At 44.5% G+C, this 20,410-nt stretch overlaps 2 protein-coding genes across 8 annotated transcripts in view; one reads left to right on the top strand and one right to left on the bottom strand.

Annotated features, from left to right (window-relative positions):
* Nucleotides 1–12,837, bottom strand: part of brpf1 (bromodomain and PHD finger containing, 1) — a 43,049-nt gene extending 30,212 nt beyond the window's left edge. For all 4 annotated transcript variants that reach the window (XM_078209813.1, XM_078209815.1, XM_078209814.1 and 1 more), the window contains exons 1-2: nucleotides 12,273–12,837; nucleotides 6,199–7,746 (exon numbers count right to left, since the gene is read on the bottom strand). In XM_078209813.1, the coding sequence (XP_078065939.1) occupies nucleotides 6,199–7,736 (1,538 nt within the window). In that variant the 5' untranslated portion in view covers nucleotides 7,737–7,746; nucleotides 12,273–12,837. The remainder of the gene's footprint in view (nucleotides 1–6,198; nucleotides 7,747–12,272) is intronic.
* A 449-nt stretch (nucleotides 12,838–13,286) lies between these two features.
* On the top strand, nucleotides 13,287–19,110 carry ccdc51 (coiled-coil domain containing 51). Of its 4 annotated transcripts, none has more exons than XM_078209821.1 (5): nucleotides 13,287–13,534; nucleotides 13,572–13,738; nucleotides 15,277–15,628; nucleotides 16,652–16,816; nucleotides 17,152–18,789. In XM_078209821.1, exons 3-5 carry the CDS (start codon nucleotides 15,338–15,340, stop codon nucleotides 17,923–17,925), a joined length of 1,230 nt encoding a protein of 409 aa, XP_078065947.1. In that variant the 5' UTR covers nucleotides 13,287–13,534; nucleotides 13,572–13,738; nucleotides 15,277–15,337; the 3' UTR covers nucleotides 17,926–18,789. The 4 variants fall into 4 exon arrangements, with proteins under 4 accessions (XP_078065947.1, XP_078065946.1, XP_078065945.1 ...); XM_078209820.1 differs by having other exon boundaries at nucleotides 13,298–13,534; nucleotides 13,572–14,126; XM_078209819.1 differs by having other exon boundaries at nucleotides 13,300–13,534; nucleotides 13,572–14,235.
* The last annotated feature ends 1,300 nt before the right edge of the window (nucleotides 19,111–20,410 follow it).

The following is a 20,410-nucleotide window of genomic DNA, read 5'->3' on the forward strand; positions in this document are numbered from 1 at the left end:
CTACCGATGGGGGTCTCCATTACCCCAATCCTTTTCTTCCCTTTATGTTAGGGACTGCTTCGATCCACCACCAAATTTCTTATCTAGCGATGCCAGTTCTATTTGGCAAAACTGTGGGGCGGCGGAGGAAGATATTCCCACTGTGAGAGGGTGAGAATTACTTACCTGATTATCTCACTTGTCTATTACCAACTAGAGCAGGCTTGTCCAACATGCAGCCAGAGAGCCAAAGCCCCACTCTGCAGCCCCCCCCAAGCCAGTTTTCAAAATGCCAGTCAAACAGCTAGGTTCGAATGGAGGAATCTACATAGAGCTGCTTGTCCAATCACAGGCCGTTTCTTTCCCATGTTTGTTTCTCAGAGTGAACCTATCAGCGGCAAATGAGAGAGAGAAACAATCTGTGATTGGAGGAGCAGTGAACACCATTGGCAGCATATCCTGGGCTGGGGAACCAAGGGCGGGTAACCAAGAAGCAGGATTTCAGAGAGCTCAGGGCCAAGTAGCCGAGAAGCAGGAGCTAAGGAGCAGTACCTGGGGAGCCAAGGGCCGGAGAGCCTAGGGCCTGGTATCCAGGGGAAAGGCCAAGGGAGCTGAAGTGCCAAGGTGCAGGGCCCAGGAAGCACAGGTGCTGGAGAGCAGAGGTGCATCAGAAGTGATTAGAGACTATGTGGAGGAGAGGGAGAGTGTGTAGGGGGGCGTGACAGAGTGTGTGCGCACACGCGCGGGTGGGGGGTGATAGAGTGTGGGGGACATCATTTTATCAGCTTTCCAGAAGTACACTCTTAAAGAAAGCTGTTTGAAAGTAATGACATTTTAAACAAATTACTCAGCTATATAATCTCTGATCTAATGTTCTGCATTCATTCAAAGGGGGAGAACGCGGTCTCTTTTATTTTTACAGCAGATATTCATATACTTGAGCTAACACTGAACTATGAGGGAAGACAAGGTACAGACATATCCTGCAATCTAACTGCACTTGTTGCTCCATTACGTTCCTGACATCTCAGAGATATTCAGCTTTTTTGATTATGCCCTTGTTTCACTGGAGTACCAGAAGTGCTGAGTAAATTATTACAATTGCTGGTCTGATCACAGTGTGCTAAAGCTGGGCGACGTTCTGGTTCATAACCAAAGCAGGCGTTTATTAATCATGCTATTTTTTTTTTTTACATAACCCATTACTTTGTATCTTTTATTTTCCTTCAGTCAGCTCTTTTCTTACTTAAACCTTTCACCTGGAACACTGGATGTTGGCCCAGAAACATGTTGTTAAATACTCTCTCAATTATCAGGCAATAGATCAGCCCTTTCGTCACAGAAACAGCATCAGCTCATGGACTGCATGGTTCAAGAAGAAGGGCCACCGCCACCTTCTCAGGACAACTACAGCTGGACATTAGGGCCTGGGTGGGATTGTGATCGGTGCAGACTCGATGGGCCGAATGGCCTCCTTCTGCACTGTATGATTCTGTAAAACCCATCCTTGCCATTAAAGTCCATGTCTCAAAAACACATGCATATCATGGAATCCTTACAGTGCAGAAGGAGGCCACTTGGCCCATTGCATCTGCACCGAATCTCTGGGAGGGTATCTTAGCCAGGCCCACCATCCCATAACCCTACACATTTATCATGTTAAAAAATACTTCAGTCTTTTTAACCAATACATTTATACCGGGCTTCCCTTCTGTTCCACCTCCCAAAGTGCATTTTGCATAAAATAAGAAAATCAGCTACACCTCTCCAAGTCCTTGCATGCACGATGACACATACCACACCACAGGTTCTCTAATCTTCTCGAATGATCAGGTTTCTTATGAACAACAAAAACGGGCTATTAGAAGATAGGTTGCTACCACTGCCCTACAGTTCAGATGTTCGATGAGCCCTGTGGACGATGCACTTGTTTATTTCTATGAACTCACATCTTTCATTTTCGGAGTTAATTACACTCTTTCCCATTTTAGACATCCTTTCCCGTTGCGCTTGGCCTCTCCATCTTTTTAAAATCCTGGTTTTAAATATCTGTCTGTTTGCAATGCAAAACTAGAAACCACATCTGTAGCATCGATGACAAAGACAGACACTCTGTTCACCAGACTATTCAGCAGTAATTAATCCATGCATGGGCAACCATGCGCTCCTAAATCTTAAACCACAGGCTTTGAATCCGCTTGTTCGTTTCACTTTTTTTTAAAAAATGCTTGCTGAAGTTAGAAATAGTTATTAAAAGCAATCTAAAGAGATAGGACACACATTTATGACCAATATAACCACAAAATTGAGTTTCGTGAGTACCAGCTCTCACTTCCAGCGAAAATCTGTCTTGTCTGGCCCACACTACCTTATGTACAGATGCACAAGCTAACATGGTATTTTCACTGATACAATAAAGTACAAAATACCAATACCCAGCTGCTATCCAAGAACACAAAGTGTCTGGAGCCTTCATTCACACAATACATTTCCCTCCTGAATGTTCTATGCTGTCACCTCCTTTTGCAATATCAGTCATTCCCTTACACTACTATAATCGAATGCCAAAAATATGGGAGATTACCTTGGCTCCCATCTAATCACTTTACTGGATTTAACCCTACAACGACAACTTTTCCGAAAACGCTCTTTTTGGAATAGAAATGAAGTGATATGCTTTAAATCAATCTCACTGTAGAAGCATCCAAGTTACGCCAACACAAGCCACTATCTTCAGGATAGAAAGAATTAAGGTGAAAAACAATCGCTTAAAAGTTAATTTATTAGTGTCGCAAATAGGTTACATTCACACTGCAATGAAGTTACTGCGAAAATCCCCTCGTTGCCACATTCCGGCGCCTGTTCGGGTACACCGAGGGAGAATTTAGCATGGCCAATTCACCTAACCTGCACACATCTTTGGACTGTAGGAGGAAACCCACGCAGACACGGGGAGAATGTGCAAACTCCACACAGACAGTAACCCAAACCGGGAATCAAACCCGTGTCCCTGGCGCTGTGAGGCAGCAGTGCTAGCCACTGTGCCACCAATATGTGTCTCTTCAACAGTTATTTATTCAAATTACTTGTGATTCAGCACAGCTACAGACACAATGAGAAACAGGTAACTGACAAAGTGCATCATTTTAAATCTCACCAATATAAACAGCGTGATACAGCATGACACGCAGAGCAATTTAAAACTGTAAATCCTTTCAGCGTTGGCGTCATTAGCATAGTGATACGGACAGACATATAAAGAACGCAAATCAAAAGGAAAGATCAACAAGCCCATTGAGCACATCTAAGGACAATTTTACATAGAAACCTCTGGTCTCCCATCACACTATCCAACTGCCTTCTAAACGGTTCCTTTTTTTGCTTCTACTATCCTACCAGGAAGAGTTAGTATATTAAATAGGGCCTTCTTACTAATTCAATAGATTGTACTAATCCAAAAGAATGGGGAAGAGGTGAATCTTGCAATCAGTGAAACAATTCAGCAAGGCGGAGCTGTGAGGTTGCAGGCTGCACGGACAAGTGAGTAACTGAAAAGGGTGTGGCCTTCCTTGAAGTGAGCACAAAGCACTCGAAGCACTCAAACAAGAAATAGCTAAATATCTACAACCATGATCATGCAAATAAAAACAGAGCATTTAGCCAAAGATTAGCTCTCTCTCGTCCCCTGCCTTCAGTCCAATATCGTGATGGACATTATAAAGGCAGCAGGGTGGCACAGTGGTTAGCACTGCCAGGGATCCAGGTTCAATTCCCGGCTTGGGTCACTGTCTGTGCGGAGTTTGCACATTCTCCCCGTGTCTGCGTGGGTTTCTTCTAGGTGCTCCGATTTCCTCCCACAGTCTGAAAGACATGCTGGTTAGGTGCATTGACCCGAATAGGCGGCGGAGTGTGGCAACTAGGGGAATTTCACAGTAATTTCATTGCAGTGTTAATGTAAGCCTTACTTGTGACTAATAAATAAACTTTAACTTTACTTTAAAGTACGCCCTGCACTAGTTTTTAATTTCTTCAGTCTGTGAGGAAAACCTGAGGGAAGCTGCCATAGCCATTGGGACTATGGTTGGAAGAGCTGATTCACTAGTTTGTGTGATGTGTCCATCAAGAGGCAGCTCTCAGCATCCTTCCTACTCCTGGGATCCTGGTCAGGGCAGCCCATTGTAACCTCACGGTTAAATAGCTTAGATATAAATTGTAGAGTGAAGAAAGGCTGAATGGATAGGAGACCAGAGAGCCGCCGACTTCTGGAAACACACAGCACCACCAGTCAACACTTCCATAGAGTCATAAGTACCCACTCACTGGAGGCCAGTCAGCCCAGTCTACCCCATTCAGGTCAAAAGGGAAAAAAATGGATTACTGCAAGTGAGAATTGTTTCTCCTCTCAAGCACAGATTTGTTTAAACATCAAGATTTTTTAGACTGAAACAGCAGCCCAGATTTTGCAGTTAACAGCGAAGTAACAGCATTCCCCACTGAAGAAAAGTGGCTTATAAAGATCTAGCCACCTCTGTGACATAGTCTTCCTCTCTCCCACCAAGTCAAATGGATGCCTTGCTGTGCAAAAGTAGTGATGTTAGCAAGCAGGGTGAGCACTGAAGTATTTGCAGACAGCTAAGCAGGCTGTTAAAACCACCAAATCCCTTCATTTTAATTCAAGTTTTCAGTTTGCAAACTAAATGATTGTGATTGGGTTAAGTTAGAAGCTTCCAAAAAGAAAAGGTTTGTATATCTTTTTAAATATCTGGAAGTTATTTATCATTATAGAGAAATCTGACATTCCACGAACATAATATTAGCTTTTTGTGATTGTCTTTAGCAGTAATTATGAAGTTATAACACTGTTACAAACCCAGTCACAAACCCAGTCACACTTCATTCAACAAGGTGCAACTTTCCCCAGCTTTTGGACGATGAGACAAACAGGAAGGAAGTGCACGTTTTCGTCAATTCACGATTGCAATGGAGGTAGCAGTCTCTACAGTGCATGCCATTGAGGAGGGTAAACTCACTGACAGCAGCTTCTGGATTTCCACGTTATTCTGCGTACATGCGGACTCCAGGAGTTGCCATCAGTTTCGGCGGAGTAATGGCAACGAACGCTGGCAGTTTCACAGTCACAGCCTCTGTGAAATCCTGAGCAATAAATTTAAAAGCAGCAACTATTGCTGTGGCGTGAGATGGGTCAGATAAAAGCACAAGCTCCATTCCTGTTTCTATCGGTTACCACCTTTATCTCACACAAACAGCCATATCTAAGACAAGTCCTAAACCACAGTCTCGAACAAACATCACCCAAAGAACAGTGAACATACAGTTTGTTTCCTCCACAATGATCCATATCCTATCCGATTTCTGACCAAATCGTAAATGAGCAGGCAACCTGCTTCCTGCTGTTCTGTAACAATGACTAGGAAGTGTGCGAACATAGCCTGGAGGGACAACGGCTTTGTTCTACCCACTATATTCCTATAATTAATAACTGCATCAGCACAACCATGTCCTTTTTACAATTATGCATCCCTAAAAATCACTAAATTGCTATCTTAATATCCTAATTTGGAATATTCTTAATGATTGACATATTATGGAATATTATCCTGCCTGCTACTCATATTTTCTGGAGAATTTAGCCAGGATTTATTGAGCTAGTAAGTTAACACGAACATAGGTGCAATAATTAATCCAGGTCTCCAGGGGTAAATTGCCGTCAGCTGGTGTTTGCTTCTTCGTCTCTTTCATGCTGTCAGATTTAGTCACTCCTCACAGTCTCTTTGCCCAATGCAGTCACTGTTCAACATGAGCCTGTTCCATCAGTTTCCATCCACAGATAACACCCTTTGCAATGAACAACTGTTTCATACAATGCTCATTCCATAAATTATCTCTGTCCTCAAATACAACGCAGGTAAAATAGAGCTTTAATAAAATATTATTAATCAGTATCATTAGCAACTGTTAGCTAAGCAAATGCCTGAATGATTTTGAGTAGTGTGTGCATGTTTTGAGAAAACCCATCTGGTGCCCTCCCCTATGCGATGTTCAAATGCATTTTCAAACCATCCTTCTCCCATCAGCATACACAAGTCCAACATCCATTGACGGCTTTGTATTATTTTGTCATAGCCCATTACAACTCAGCTCCAATCCCCAGTCCAACATGTATCCGTGATAAGCAAGCGCACACTCCAAAAGGCTTACCTGTGAGGTGGAATACAGGGCACCGAAACCACAGGTGCTGCCGCCCGCTTTTCTGCAAGAATCTTCCGTGCTTTCTTCATTTTTAGCCTCGACTTAGCTTTGGCTTTCTTCACTTTCTCCGAACTGGGCCCCTTCCCGTCCTCTCCTTCCTCGTCCTCCTCCTCCTCACCTTCACTATGGGAGAGAGCTGGGGGCTTGCGTACTGACCCCGGTGGTGTGTGAATGTCACAGTATGCCGTCTTCCGTACGCTGAACGAGGTGCCATTCGCACCAGTTTCCCGCACAGGCTCCATCTTCATGTACAGTCCTGCCTGCTGCGCACAGGTTACATGGAATGCTGTGTAACAGTTGGCTTTGTGGCACTGAATACATGCCCCTGACCCTCGCTGCTTACAGATATAACAAGTCAACTTCCAGCGTGCTGGTGGGATGTGCTCAATACTGTCAATTGGCTCAAGGAAAACAGTGTTTGCAAAGCAGACTTCTGGGATCCACAGGGCACAGACCACATGTGCCCATCGCCCATCGTCTGTCTGTTTAAATGCACCACCCTTGTTGGGGCATAGCGCACAGTCTACAGCCCGCGATGGAGACTGCAGACACCTGCGGCATAGCCACTGTCCCTCGGGGATATAGGGGACCCCGTAGCATTCCTGGTGAACGGCCAAGTTACACATGTCACAGAAAAGAATGACATTGCTATTCTGGCATTCACCATCATTGCAGATACAGCAAACGGCATCCTCATCAATCAACGTGTTCGGGTCTCCCTTGTTGTGGCTTTCGAAGTATGATTCCTTTTCCAGCCGATCCATGAGGTACTCAAACACCTCCTGTGGGATGAAGTTCACGCCTTCAATTTTCCTTTTCTCATTCATGATGTCAAGCCACACATAGTCCTCCTCATCCATGTCATATTCAACCTCCTCATCCAGTTCCTCAACTGACTTCTCAATGTAGCGGTAATAAGACAATGGGCGGGGTGGAGCATCTGACGCACTGTGGTCAATTTCACGGTAGATTACCTCTGGCAGTTTGGTGGCAGAAGCAGTGCTGTTATGGCTGGAGTCCTTGCGTTTGTCCTTGTTTTTGTGCTTGTTAGCCTTCGGCGTTGCCGTTGGCGTCTCTGCGTTCTCCTTGTTGCTGTTGCACTCGACAATATCTTCCGCTGTCGTGTCATCCTCGGACAGCACCTCCAGATTATCAAAAATGCTAATCCTGTGCAGCCGTCCTTCAATGTCCACCTCAACCAAGCGCTGCGCCTGAGCGTACGTCAGCATCTCCCGACTCGGCGACTGTGATATCTCCGACGGGTTCGGAGACTGCTGTGTGCCCGTCCGCGAGTTACGCCCCTTCTTCTTAGGTTTCCGCACTGGGGTCTGTTGGGCTGGGTTGTCATGGTCATAGTGGTACAAGTGGTACTCAATGCCACTGTAGCTTTTGTAAATTTTCCGACAGCTCTCCACCGGGCATTCATAGGGAGGCTTGGTTGCACGCAGGTTGTGACAAAATGTTTTCACATCAAAGTCCAGACCCATCCTGCTATTCCTGAAAACAGAAACAGAAATGCAGAGTTACAATGCTATATATATCGACAGGACAGCTTCACTAGATACACACCTTTAACATCGTCAGACAGTATAGTTCACCAGAGCTCTAAATGTATTGCAGAGTACAACATATGGAGTTGTGCCACGAGGGAAAGGACTCCAACATGAAGGAGAAATTCATGAGATGGTAACCCTTTCTGGACATCTGTGATGCACCTTTCTAAGCTGAGCTCTTTGGATCTTGAGCTCATCAATCAATAGTTCCGTGTGCCCCCCCCCCCCCCCCCACCCCATCCCACCCCACCGATGGGGAAATAAAATCCAGGGCATACTGCACAATTACAGGGGACAGATTTGGAGAACAGGTTAAGTGCCAGCTACGGATGCTAGAACAAAACAGGTCTGTTTAGATGGCAAATTGTGGGGTCATTAGCCAAAGCACTGGGGTAAACATTCGCAGAACTCTGCCTCAGCCACATGTTGATACCCATCACGTAGCCACCAAAAGTGCCATCAGGAGATGTGATGGCAACATATAGTTATTCACTGCCCATGCTGAGTAGGTACATGGGGAAAAACAAATGAAACAAAGTATTGTATTTGAAATACGTAACCAATTTAATAACAGATTTTCAGTATGCCACAAGGCTGATCACACAATCGCATCTTACTCAATAGAAAGTAGCAACTTTGATAAGAACACAAACAAAATCGCCACAAGTCGCTCAATGCAAATACATCATGATGCTCTCAAATGAGCTGGGGTTCACTCTGCACAGTCTGATACAAACACATCGCTCTGTCCAACCAAACATGGTGGCACAGTGGTTAGCACTGCTGCCTCACAGCGGTTAGCACTGCTGCCTCACAGCGCCAAGGGCCCGGGTTCGATTCCGGCCTCGGGTCATTGTCTGTGCGGAGTTTGCACATTCTCCCCGTGTCTGTGTGGGTTTCCTCCAGGTGCTCCCGTTTTCTCCCACAGTCCAAAGATGTGCGGGTTAGATGGATTGGTCATGCTAAATTGATCGTAGTGTCAGGGGATTAGCAGGGTAAATGTGTGGGGTTACGGGAATAGGGCCTAGGTGAGATTATGGTCGGTGCAGATTCGATGGGCTGAATGGCCTCCTTCTCCACTGTAGGGATTCCATGATTCAAGCAAATCTTCATCCAGTGTCAGATAGCTGTGGCAATTGCTGTTTGAACCAGCCCATGCTCTTTCAGTGCTGTGCATCTGGAACACCACTGAACTGGAGAATATTCAGCTCTTTATGACAGCAATGTTACTACAGTACCTAAATAATCTAGTCTTCATTTAGTCTTGGGTGACCATAGTACATACCTGGGTCTTAATAAATATGTTAAATGTAGCACTTCATTACTGTGTCTGACAGAGTGAAGTTTCATTCAGCACTGTGCCTGAATCTGTATGTTTGACTCATACTGGAAAACACTTTAGGAGGTCAAAGTATAAGACATCCAAAAGATGACTGAACCAGGAAGTTGCACCAATCGGATGATTTAATGAATCCACAGACAGCATTAAACTCACATCAACAATCCACATTTTGTCTTCTACTTCTCCACTTACTGATCCTGTCTTTAGTTCTGATTGCTTACAGGAATTAGGAATGGAAGCTTGCTGCTGACATTTCAGAATACAACACTTCTGCCACGAAATGAAACAAACAGCTCAGTCACTGAACATATCATTCCCCAGGGAGAGTTTCACTTGCCAGGAAAGAAAGGAGGGAATTTACAAGGATTTGCCTCATTTCTTTTAAATCATTCACGGGATGTGGGTGTCACTGGCTAGGCCAACATTTATTGCCCATCCCGGAAGGCATTCAAGAGACAACCACATCGCAGTGGATCTGGAGTCACATGTAGGCCAGGCCAAGTAACGACAGCAGATTTCCTTCCCTAAAGGACATTAGTGAACCAGATGGGAATTATGGCAATTGACAATCATTAGACTTTTAATTCCAGATTTTTACTGAGTTTAAATTTCACCATCTGCCATGGTGGGATTTGAACCTTGGTCCCGTTTACCCCATTACCATTGCCCAGAACTCCCATTACCATTAACCAGGATAATGCTCTGGGGATTACTAGTCCTGTGACAATACCACTATGCCACTGCCTTCCCCCAGTATAACACAACCCAAACACTTACAAAATCAGGGAAATGTTTTGGCATTTTTATCTTAATTTTAATTTTTAATTTTATTCTGTAAAATACATTTATTCCTCCCTTTATGTACCCAGGCCCCATCTAGTAACGTTTGAGCATGAGGTGCAAACTGGTCCTCTGATTTCACTGGTTACCTAATAGAATATGCAGAACAGCTTTGATTAGGGAAGGACAAAGAATTTGGGGTGCGTCGCTGACTGAGGGTTATTGGGCTGGAGTGAGGCCATGGATGGATTTGAAGGCAAGGATGAGTCTTGTAAGAATCAAGATTCTGCCGCTCTGGAAAGCAGCGTTGGTCAGCGATGGTGAGCAGGATATTGCGAGTTAGGATACGGGCAGCAGCTCAAGTTCACAAGGGCCCAAATTAGGAGGCTGACCACGAGAGCACTGGACTAGACTTTGGAACACACCAATTAGATTCATCAGAGCAAAATAGCAAGTGATTTGACTGTAGAAAGTAAGACCCTTTTCAGAATCACAGATTATCACCGTGGCACAGGTAGCTAAAGCTCTTGCTTTGCAAACAAAAAAATAGGGACATACATAACAATCAGTGATCCACCTTTTTTTAATAGAAGGGCTATACCCATGAGTGCATCATCTAAAGTCATATTTTTCATTACATTGCAGACATGTTATTTTGCAAAAAACATATCAACTGAATACTCTTCCCACCAGTTAGCATCATAGAATCCTTCAGTGCAGAAGGAGGCCATTCAGCTCATCGAGTCTGCATGGACCACAATCTCACCCAGGCCCTATCCCCATAACCCCATGCATTTACCCTAGCTAGTCTCCCTGACACTGAGGGCAATTTAGCATGGCCAATCCACCTAAGCAGCACATCTTTCAGACTGTGGGAGGAAACCAGAGCACCCAGAGGAAACCCACACAGACACAGGGAGAATGTGCAGACTCCACACAGAGAGTGACCCAAGCCTGGAATTGAACCCGGGTCCCTGGCGCTGTGAGGCAGCAGTGCTCGGCGCTGTGAGGCAGCAGTGCTAGGCGCTGTGAGGCAGCAGTGCTAGCCACTGTGCCGCCGTGTCACCCCTCTTCCATTCTTTCCCACCAGGGCAGTAGTTAATCAGCTATGTGAAAACTCAAACACTTATGTTCCAATTGCGCCAAAGGTGTTACTATGGAAACAATTTCTTAACATGAAGTACCTCAGCAGTGGTCCGACACAGACTGACTCAGCAGCTGAACATTTCAAACAGCTCCAGTCACACTATAGGCCACCCCAGCACCATGATTTCAAATAGCAAATGCACATTTTGAGAAAGCCCAGCCTCTGGCCTGTCGCTTGTAGATGTTAGTATGCATTTTCAATCCATTCCTCTCTTACACACAAGTTAACCCCACTAATATCCACTGACAGGAAGATCAGCTAGTAATCAATAAAAGACTTGAAAATTGAACTTGCTTTTGAGCCAAGTGGAATTTTTAAAATTAGCACACAAGCATGCTTCCTTGAGCAAATGGGTAGCAACAGATGCAATTCCATGTGATAACCAACTCTGCACACGAAGTGCAGTGAGCACATAGGCACATCATATCCAACACTGCATGCAGCACTGCGATGACTCAGGCATGTCATACCCAATGCTGTGTAGAGCTGACATGCCTGGACATCTTCTTGAAAGTTCTGCAATACTACAAACTTTTTCCAAGTTCAGTGTCGTGTACATGGCACAGTGATCACCAAACATTGGACAGATAGCACAACAACCAGAGAGATCTTTCAATTCCATCCAAATACAGAACACAATAAGTTGAGACATCATTCTGCAAAGCATTGTGACATTTGCTATGGTACTTCAAATACAATTCTCCTTGCGTATATATGGCAGAGAACAAGACAGAAAACAAATCATCCCGATGGAAACGGAGTCTGCTGTTAATTAAGTGTTAATGTAATTAACATTTAACTCCATCACTGATGCATCGGGAAGATTGTTCTCAGTTTACCACAATTCCCATGGCACAGCACATGAGCATAGCCAGCCAATGGTCTGACCTTCCAAGAATCAGCATGCAAAACAGACCATAACAGTAAAATAAATATCTGATCTGGATTTTCAGTTGTGATGTCGCTACTAATCACCACAACCAATCTTGGACGCTTGGATCATTTTTTTTTTAAAGCAACCTCACCAAAACATCAGTTCTGCAAATAAAATGGTAAAATGCATCAAAATCAGTGCTGCTGTTCTTCAAAGTTTCATCGTGACACGTTTATCAGGTTATTTCACAGTTAATATTTATGAGGGACGAGTTGAACTGGTTAAGCATTTAAAGAACAGAATATTTTTTTTAAAAATGCATATTACCAAGTTAAGAGGGTGGATCATTTCTGGTGTGCTCCTGTGGTGGCGTCAGTACAGATGGGTGATGGTGTGTGTGATTAGATGATGGGGGTTTGCTGTTTGCTGCTCCAGAGCAGGCCCATCACCAGCAGGCAGTCAGTGAAGGAGCCAGGCTGTGAGCTCCATAACAACAGCATCTCTGCCAGGGTGGGTAACCCCAGCCCCCTCCCTCCCTCTCTCACTCACACACACACAGAAAAGTCAGAGTCCAGGAGAAAAGGCTTTCACAGAGAGAGGGAGAGAGACCCCACACCTTCACACAGAGACCCTCACCCACACACAGACACCCTCACCCACACAGAGGAAAGCCAGGGTCCAGGTGGAAGGCTCCACACACATACACACACACAGAGACCCCCCCACCCCCTCACACACACAGACACACCGTGCAGACCTCCCCCCAAGGCACAGCCCCGGCCTCTCCTGCCCCCTCACTGTTGCCCAGTGTCTCTCTCCCTCAGTTTGAATGTGAAGCCAGGGTTCCACTCACAAGATGGAACAAAGGCGCCTCCTCCACCAACAACTGCCTGCACTTGGTGACCACAGCACATTCAACACAGCCTCCAACCCCTGTGATAAAATACTCAGGCAGGGGGGAGAGCAGGAGAACCCAACTAGAAATGTCAGTGGCGGGGCGAGGGGCCGTGTTGGATTTATTGGGAGCTCCCACAGCCGGTTATATGTGAGCAGCAGTTGGGCTGCTAGGAGTGAGGGAGAGTGGCGAATCTGCCGGCGACAGAACAGAGTGACAGTGCCGAGAGTAAACCCGGTCTCTCATTCCAGCTCGGCACATTCCAAACCAGCGTTCCCCGCAATAAAGATATTCAGCAGCAGCAGCGGGCCCACCCCGGGGAGTAAATAAAAATACTGTTTTTTTTCAAGAGGAAGTGTTTATTTTTCTCCGTTTTGAAAGGGCCGAATGAGACGAATCGGCGGTTGAGGATGGTGAGGTGGTTGGGAGGACTGGTTCAGCAGGAGGAGGAGCCGGTGTGAATAAGGGGGAACTTTAGCCTGCCGCCTCTGCCAGCTGCCGGGTCTGTCAGTGGAGCGCAGGGGGTGGGGAGAGCAGTAATCCCCCAGGCCAGGCCGGACGGGGGGCGGCCAGGAGAAGTGGGCCCGGTTTCCAGGGCAACGGGCGGTTTGATCGGGTCTCCCAGAGGCGCAGCCATTGGGGCGAGGGTGAAAGGTCAGAGGGAAGTGGAGTAAAGGTCACTGGGCCAGAGGTAGTGGGGGGTGAGGGGGTAGTGGGGGGTGAGGGGGTAGTGGGGGGTGAGGGGGTAGTGGGGGGTGAGGGGAGACACACAGTCATCAATGCTCACACTGGGAGAGGCTCAATCACAAAAAAACCCAAACCCTCTCCAGCAGCCCGCACCCTTCACTGCCATTGACATCCAGCAAAGCTGCCCTTGTCCCACCAGGAGCACTGAGAGGTGAATGCAGGAGAGCAGTGATCACTGTCATTTGATTTGATTTATTATTGCCACATGTATTGGAACACAGTGAAAAGTAATGTTTTTTGAGTGCTATACAAACAAAGCATACCATTCACAGAGTACCTAGGGGAGAAGGAAAGGCGAGGGTGCAGAATATAGTGTTGCAGTTATAGATAGGGTGTAGAGAAAGATCATGGGGGGGGGGCAAAAAAATTAAAGCCTGACGTTGGAGAAAGTGAGAGATCATCCTACTTTCATCGCTCTGTGCTTATTGCTGTAACAGAGATAGTGGGCAACATCCGCACCAGATTTTAAGTTGTAATGACTGGACGTGAGGTTTGTGGGCAAGAGTTTTCATTTTTTTACTGGGCACTGTTAAAAGGAGGTGAGATGGTTTGAAGCAAATGCATGAATGACTTACATAGTTTATCATGCTTTTAGACCGACTCAGTTGCAGGTAGATGATGCCTTGAATGGATCATTTAGGAAAAATGGTATGTAGAATGCAAAATAACTGAGAATTGGTGCCTTTCACTGCCAGTTGACGAGGGACTTTTTTGGAACCTTGGTTGAAGCCGACATGAGCTTCCAGCCACATATCCATGCCATCACTTAAATCACCTAGTTCTACCTCTGTAACATCACTCAGGGCGGCACGGTGGCACAATGATTAGCACTGCTGCCTTACAGTGCCAGGGACCTCGATTCCCGTCTTGGGTCACTGTCTGTGTGGAGTTTGCACATGCTCTCTGTGTCTGCGTGGGTTTCCACCAGGTGCTCCGGTTTCCTTCCACACTCCAAAGATGTGGGTGTTAGGTGGATTGGCCATGTTAAATTGCCCCTTAATGTCAGGGGGACTAGGGCAAATGCATGGGGTTGTGGGGATAGGGCCTGGGTGGGATTGTGGTTGGTGCAGAATTGATGGGCAGAATGGCCTCCTTCTGCACTGTCGGATTCTATGATTCAGTTCTTGTGCTGAAACCCTTGTCCACACTTTCTAGCCTTGACTATTCCAAAAGTCTTCCAGCTGCCCTTCCACATCTACCGTCCATAAAGCTGTCATCCAAAACCCCACAGCCTGTGCCCACTGACCACATTGGCTCCTGCTTCAGCAGCACATCAATTTTTTAAGTTCTCATTTTTGTTTACAAATCCCGCCATGACTTCTCCCCTTCCTATCTCTATAGTCTCCTTCGGCCTGACAACCCTCGGGTATCTGCTTCAATTCTGTCTGCTCTCGTGAACATCCCCAATTTTAATTACTGCATCATGGTTATTGTGCTTCCAGCAGTCAAGGTACTGCGCTATGGAATTCCTAACCTCTCGACCTTGCTTTTTTTTTTCCTTTCTGCTTCCCTCATTGTCCAAGGTTCTCTCTTAATATCATCTTAAGTGATGCCAGATTTTATTTGATAATATTTTGGTGAAGTGCCTTTTGTTGTTTTACCACATTAAAGGTTTTATAGAAAATGTTGTTGGCTACTATTCAAATTGCTGTTGAGTTTTGGAAGTAACATTTGTCACTGTATTTACAGGCTGTTTGCAGAACTGGCTGAATAAACATCACTTTTGAAGTGAATCCCCCCCCGCCCCATAATGAAGAGGCAGCTAGTCGGTGTGATGTGCTCCCGTGCTTCCCACTTCCAAATTGCAAGAAGCACCAACCTCCGGGTGCGACTTTACTGCTTGCAGCCCACGCAGAAAACAGTTACCAAGACTCTGAGTGAGACTAATGATGCTGCACAGGTGAAGTGGGTGGAACTGAGTAAGGATTTCAGCAAAAGGACTGTGGAGCATATTCGAACTACAACCAATTCCTTGTGGGAGAAATACGAGGAGTTTGTTGGACTCAAGGATGTGCAAGTGGCACAGCTGAAAGTCACCGAGGTATTGTGCTGTTTCCAGATGCAATTTGCAACAATAGGCTGATGCTATATATTTGTTGTGGTGAAGGTAGCACTGACTCTCTGAAGAGGGCCTAAGAAGGGTAAATCTCTTCTAACTGGAGACAAAAGGGAAAGGGGCACAATCAAAAATTTTAAGAAGGTAATCTGTATAATAGATTGCTGCCTAATACTGTGAAGGACTGAAAGAACGGAAAAATCCCCAGGTTTTATTCCTGATCTGTGCTGAGTTCAGTGCTTTCGGGAGAAGGCATATTAAATGCTCTTAACACTGTTTGCGAAGTGTGGGTAAACGTCAGGGGTCCTGTGCATAATCTACCTCCATTGAATGGCCCCTGTTGCAATATGTATGTGTGCAAACATCAGGTAGACATAAGGTTCCATTAAAAATGTATACCCGCGGTAATTTTATCATATCCAAATGCATGTTTCAAAAACTGCTAATGGTGGATGTCGGAATTAACTAAAAATGGTGGAAGTGCTCGGCAGATCAGATAGCATCTGGAAAGAAACAAAATAAGTTAACTTTTCAGGTATAGCCATTCCAATATTGGAACTAAAACATTGAGTTAATACTTTTCATCCTTGAATTCTGGTCTGTCAGCTGTTAAAACGAAACTTTGATAATAGAAGTCGGGAGCAAGCTTTGTCACTGTTCAATGTCAAAGCTAACTGAAAGCCAGTCATTGAGTACCACATCTCTTGAAGCTTGCACAACTATTAACTGCTAAAAATGAGGAAATGCTATCTCACGATTATTTTTTTACCAAGCGTTTGGCCACCTGTGGCTAGTATCAGATCTTGTTTATTAATATTCCTATGAGATGTTTTGCTGCACTAAGGGTTAAAGAGAAATGTGAAATTATTCCGGTACTGGTACATCAGATGAATGTTTTAGTCTCTACGAGATGCTGGAATTGTCCAAGATCAACCAAAGTTCTAGAGCAGGAAGTCTCAGCGTAACAAATGTGTTGTGAGTGACTGACAGATGTGCTGTTTCTATCAGGCAGAGAAAGCATTCATGGTGGCTCGCGGTGTTGTTCGGCAAAGCCGGGAAACCCTTGAAAGTCAACAGTTAAAATTGAAGGAGGTTCGGGACAGATTGGACAGAGTCTCACGGGAGGACAATCACTATCTAGAACTGGCCACCCAGGAACATAAACTGTTGCAGGTGAGAAAACAGCCATATTTTTGCCTTTTTACTGCTGTCATCTTTTAATTGTCTGTTGCTGGTAAGATGCAAGCTGCTTGTAAATAGAAATATTACAAAACTTTCATCCAGCACATTTAAAAATAAATAATGGTCATGCATGATAGAATTCAGGTTCTGCTCCTTCAAGGAGACTTCACTTGAGGTTTTGAAACATCTAGGCCAAACTCCCTGCTTTCATCTGCATTACTTACAGTTCTTCCAGACTTAACGTCATCTGCCTTCATCAGCTAAATGGAAAAAGCAGGAATAAAATTAAGCTTCCATGTAATTTTCTTTCTCTATCCTAAAATCAGGAGGAGAGAAGACACCGAACGGCTCACGAAAGTGCAGAGGAGTTGGAGCGTGAGACGTTTGCTCTCTTTTCAGCGGCAGTGAGAGAAAGCCATGAGAAAGAGCGGACCAGAGCAGAGAGAACAAAAAACTGGTCTGTGATGGGATCTGTGTTAGGTGCAATGATCGGGGTCCTCGGATCAACCTACATCAACAGAGTTCGGCTGCAGGAGCTAAAGGCATTACTTCTTGAGGCACAGAAAGGGCCACTTAACTTGCAGGAAGCCCTTAAAGAGCAGGCCTCCGTACACCAAATTCAAAATAAGGAACTCAATACACTTGTAACAAACCTGAAAGAACTGGTGCGTGAGGACACTACAGTGAAACAAGCAGGTAAGGAGGCCACCGCTAAACCTAAAAAAGCAGAATCTGGTTTCAAACCCGATCCCGTCCTGAATGCTTTGAAGGAACAAGCAAGCGCCTCGAAACAGACCAGTACAGCATTAGAAGGGCTGGAACAGAAGTTAACTGCTCTGGAACAAGTTATTGGGAAAGTGGCTTCTGACATGAGGACAGTGAAACTCGTCACACAGGTTAGGCCGTCACAAACAGTTTCTTCAGCAACGAAGCAGGATTGGCAGATTCTTGCAACAGAGAATATGATTGATGAATTAGCAGAGACCGAGAAGAGGCTGGAATCTCATATCAGGGCAAATTCTGTGTATAACACAGTGCTGACGTATGCTGCATTTGCCCTCACGCTGCCTGTCTTGTATGTGCTCTTCAAAGGAAATTGAAAGAAGCTGTATTGCATGGATGCTGCAAGCAGGATACTATTTCCCCAATGTCTTGATCATTTTCTTCTCTCTCTCAAAGGAAAGAACCTGCATTTTAATAGCATCTCATGCCATTAGGGCAACCAGAAAGTGCTTGACCTGCAATGGATTACCTTGGAAATGCAAACACTGTTGTTATGCAGATCATTCGATATTGCTAGCAGTCTGAACACTGGAAAAAGCTCCAAACCCAAGAATAAAATGATAACTTGTAGAATGCGTTAGTCCTCATTCCCAAACCTTGCTTAAACTTACCAGGATCATCACAATACAAATGCTCTTAAAGGTCCTTCAGTAGCACCGACGTCCATGTATCAATACGTCCATGGAGCGTTCATGTAAATTCTCATGTGCTGCTGTATCTTGACATCATTTCCCATCTATGATAGAGCAGTAATTGTCCTTTAGAATATTCCACCCTTCTATGAGATTTCTCTTCTGTGTTCAGGGAGATTCACTTCAGGCTTTTGCAAAAGCATCATAGCTTGATTCACTTGTTTAGTTCCGTGGCATTAAGAAAGCATTAAGTAGGTTGATAATGTAACCCCATTTGGTACAAGGAGGCAAAGGGCAATTTAATCACTCATTCTTGTTCTGCATTCAAACACATCTTGTATTGGCAATTTGCTAGGGAGTTGGGAATTTTAAAACAGTTTTGCCTCATGTCTTGCACCCTCTTCTGAAAGGATGAAAGATAAGAACATGAGAAATAGGAGCAGGAGTAGACCATGCAGCTCCTCAAGCCTATTTCTCCATTCAGTAAGATCATGACTGATCTTCTGGCTGAACTCCACTTTCCTCATATCCTTGATTCCCCAAGAGACCAAAAGAATAAATAAACTCAACAATGGAGCGTCCAAGCTCGTATGTTCCAATAAAATGACCTCTCATCCTTCTAAACTTCAGTGAGTATAAACCTAATTTACTCAGTCCCTCAGGACAACCCTGTCATCCCAGGGACTAAAGTCAACCTTCACTGTGCATTGTCCAAGGCAATTATATCCTTCCTTAAATATGGATATCAAAAATGCACGTAGTTACCCAATATGGTATGGTCTTGTTCAAGCACTATACAATTGTAACAAGGCTTCCTCATTCTTGTACTCCAAACCTCTTGCAATAAAAACCAACATGCTATTTTCCTTCCTTCACCTGCATGTTAACTTTCTGTTCCTTGTCCAATTACACCTAAGTTTCTCTGAATATCAGCATTTAGAAGTTTCATGTCTTTTATAAAATATTCTGCCGTTCTTGCTGTCAAAGTGAATAACCTCACACTTCCCCACATTATATTCCATCTGCCATCTTGTTGCCCACTCACTCAACCTGCCTATATATTTTGGCAGCCTCTTTGTGTCCTCCTCAGAGCGTACATTTCCACTTCGCTTTCTATCATCAACAAACTTAAATTCATTACTTTCAGTCACTTCATCTTAGTGAGTCATAGAAATTGTAAATGCTGAGGCCCCAGCTAACTCTGCTAATTACAGCCTGCCAACTGAAAAATACCTTGTTTATCCTTATCTCTGCTTCCTGTCTCCTTCCTGTCCAACGCCGGCATCTCCATATCCTGTCTGTTAACCAATCCTCTATCGATGCTAATATATTGCCTCCAATTCCATGACCTTTATCTTGGACATTAACCTTTTGTGTGACACCTTATTGAATACCTTTTGGAAATCTCAAGTATACTTCATCTACTGGTTCACATTTGTCTACCCTACTAGTTGCCGCCTCAATTTGTCAAACATTATGTTCCTTTCATTAATCCACCTTGACTTTATCTGAAGACATGATTTTTTAAGTGCAATTTCAAGACTTTGTTACTAGATTCCAGCATCTTCCTAACAACTGATACCAGGATAACTGACCCGTAGTTTCCTGATCTTCCCCTCCCTCCTTCATTGAATAGTGGCATTGCATTTGCTAACTTCCAATCCATTGAAACTGTTCTAGAACCTCGGGAATTTTGAAAAATCATAATCTATGTATCCACTATCTCTACAGCTACCTCCTATAGAACCCAAAGATATCAGTTATCAGGTCCTGGGAAGTTGTCGATTTTTAGTCTCTTAAGTTTGTTCAATACTTTTTCTCTGCTGATATTAATTACCTTAAGCTCATCACTCTTCTTAGCCTCTTGGTTGCCCTATATTTCTGGTATCTCCTCCTGGATCCTCTTGTGCCAATCTGTACATTGGGGAATGTGTATGAATAATCCAAATTAACTCTCATTTGACTTTTTGTTTTAAACTTCTTTGAACTCTGGCCTAGATCTTTACATATTTTAGTTTTTGTTTAAATGGTATCCAGTTTCGTTTCAGCACGTACCATGTGTGTGCAGTATGCTGCTGAGTTAGCCTGCACTGCTATCGTAGGACTCTGCACCATGTCCTTCACTGAGACAGAACAATGTGTGCCAAGTCACAGTTTCTTGTATTTTTAA

This window comes from Mustelus asterias, chromosome 3 (assembly GCF_964213995.1).
Source record: "Mustelus asterias chromosome 3, sMusAst1.hap1.1, whole genome shotgun sequence".
Taxonomy (NCBI): domain Eukaryota; kingdom Metazoa; phylum Chordata; class Chondrichthyes; order Carcharhiniformes; family Triakidae; genus Mustelus; species Mustelus asterias.

Excerpts from the sequence above, each read along its gene's own strand:
- ccdc51 (XM_078209821.1), top strand. The coding sequence starts at position 15,338 with ATGAAGAGGCAGCTAGTCGGTGTGATGTGCTCCCGTGCTTCCCACTTC. Across the intron at positions 15,629-16,651 it reads CACAGCTGAAAGTCACCGAG|GCAGAGAAAGCATTCATGGT; the intron begins GTATTGTGCTGT and ends TGTTTCTATCAG. Across the intron at positions 16,817-17,151 it reads AGGAACATAAACTGTTGCAG|GAGGAGAGAAGACACCGAAC; the intron begins GTGAGAAAACAG and ends TCCTAAAATCAG.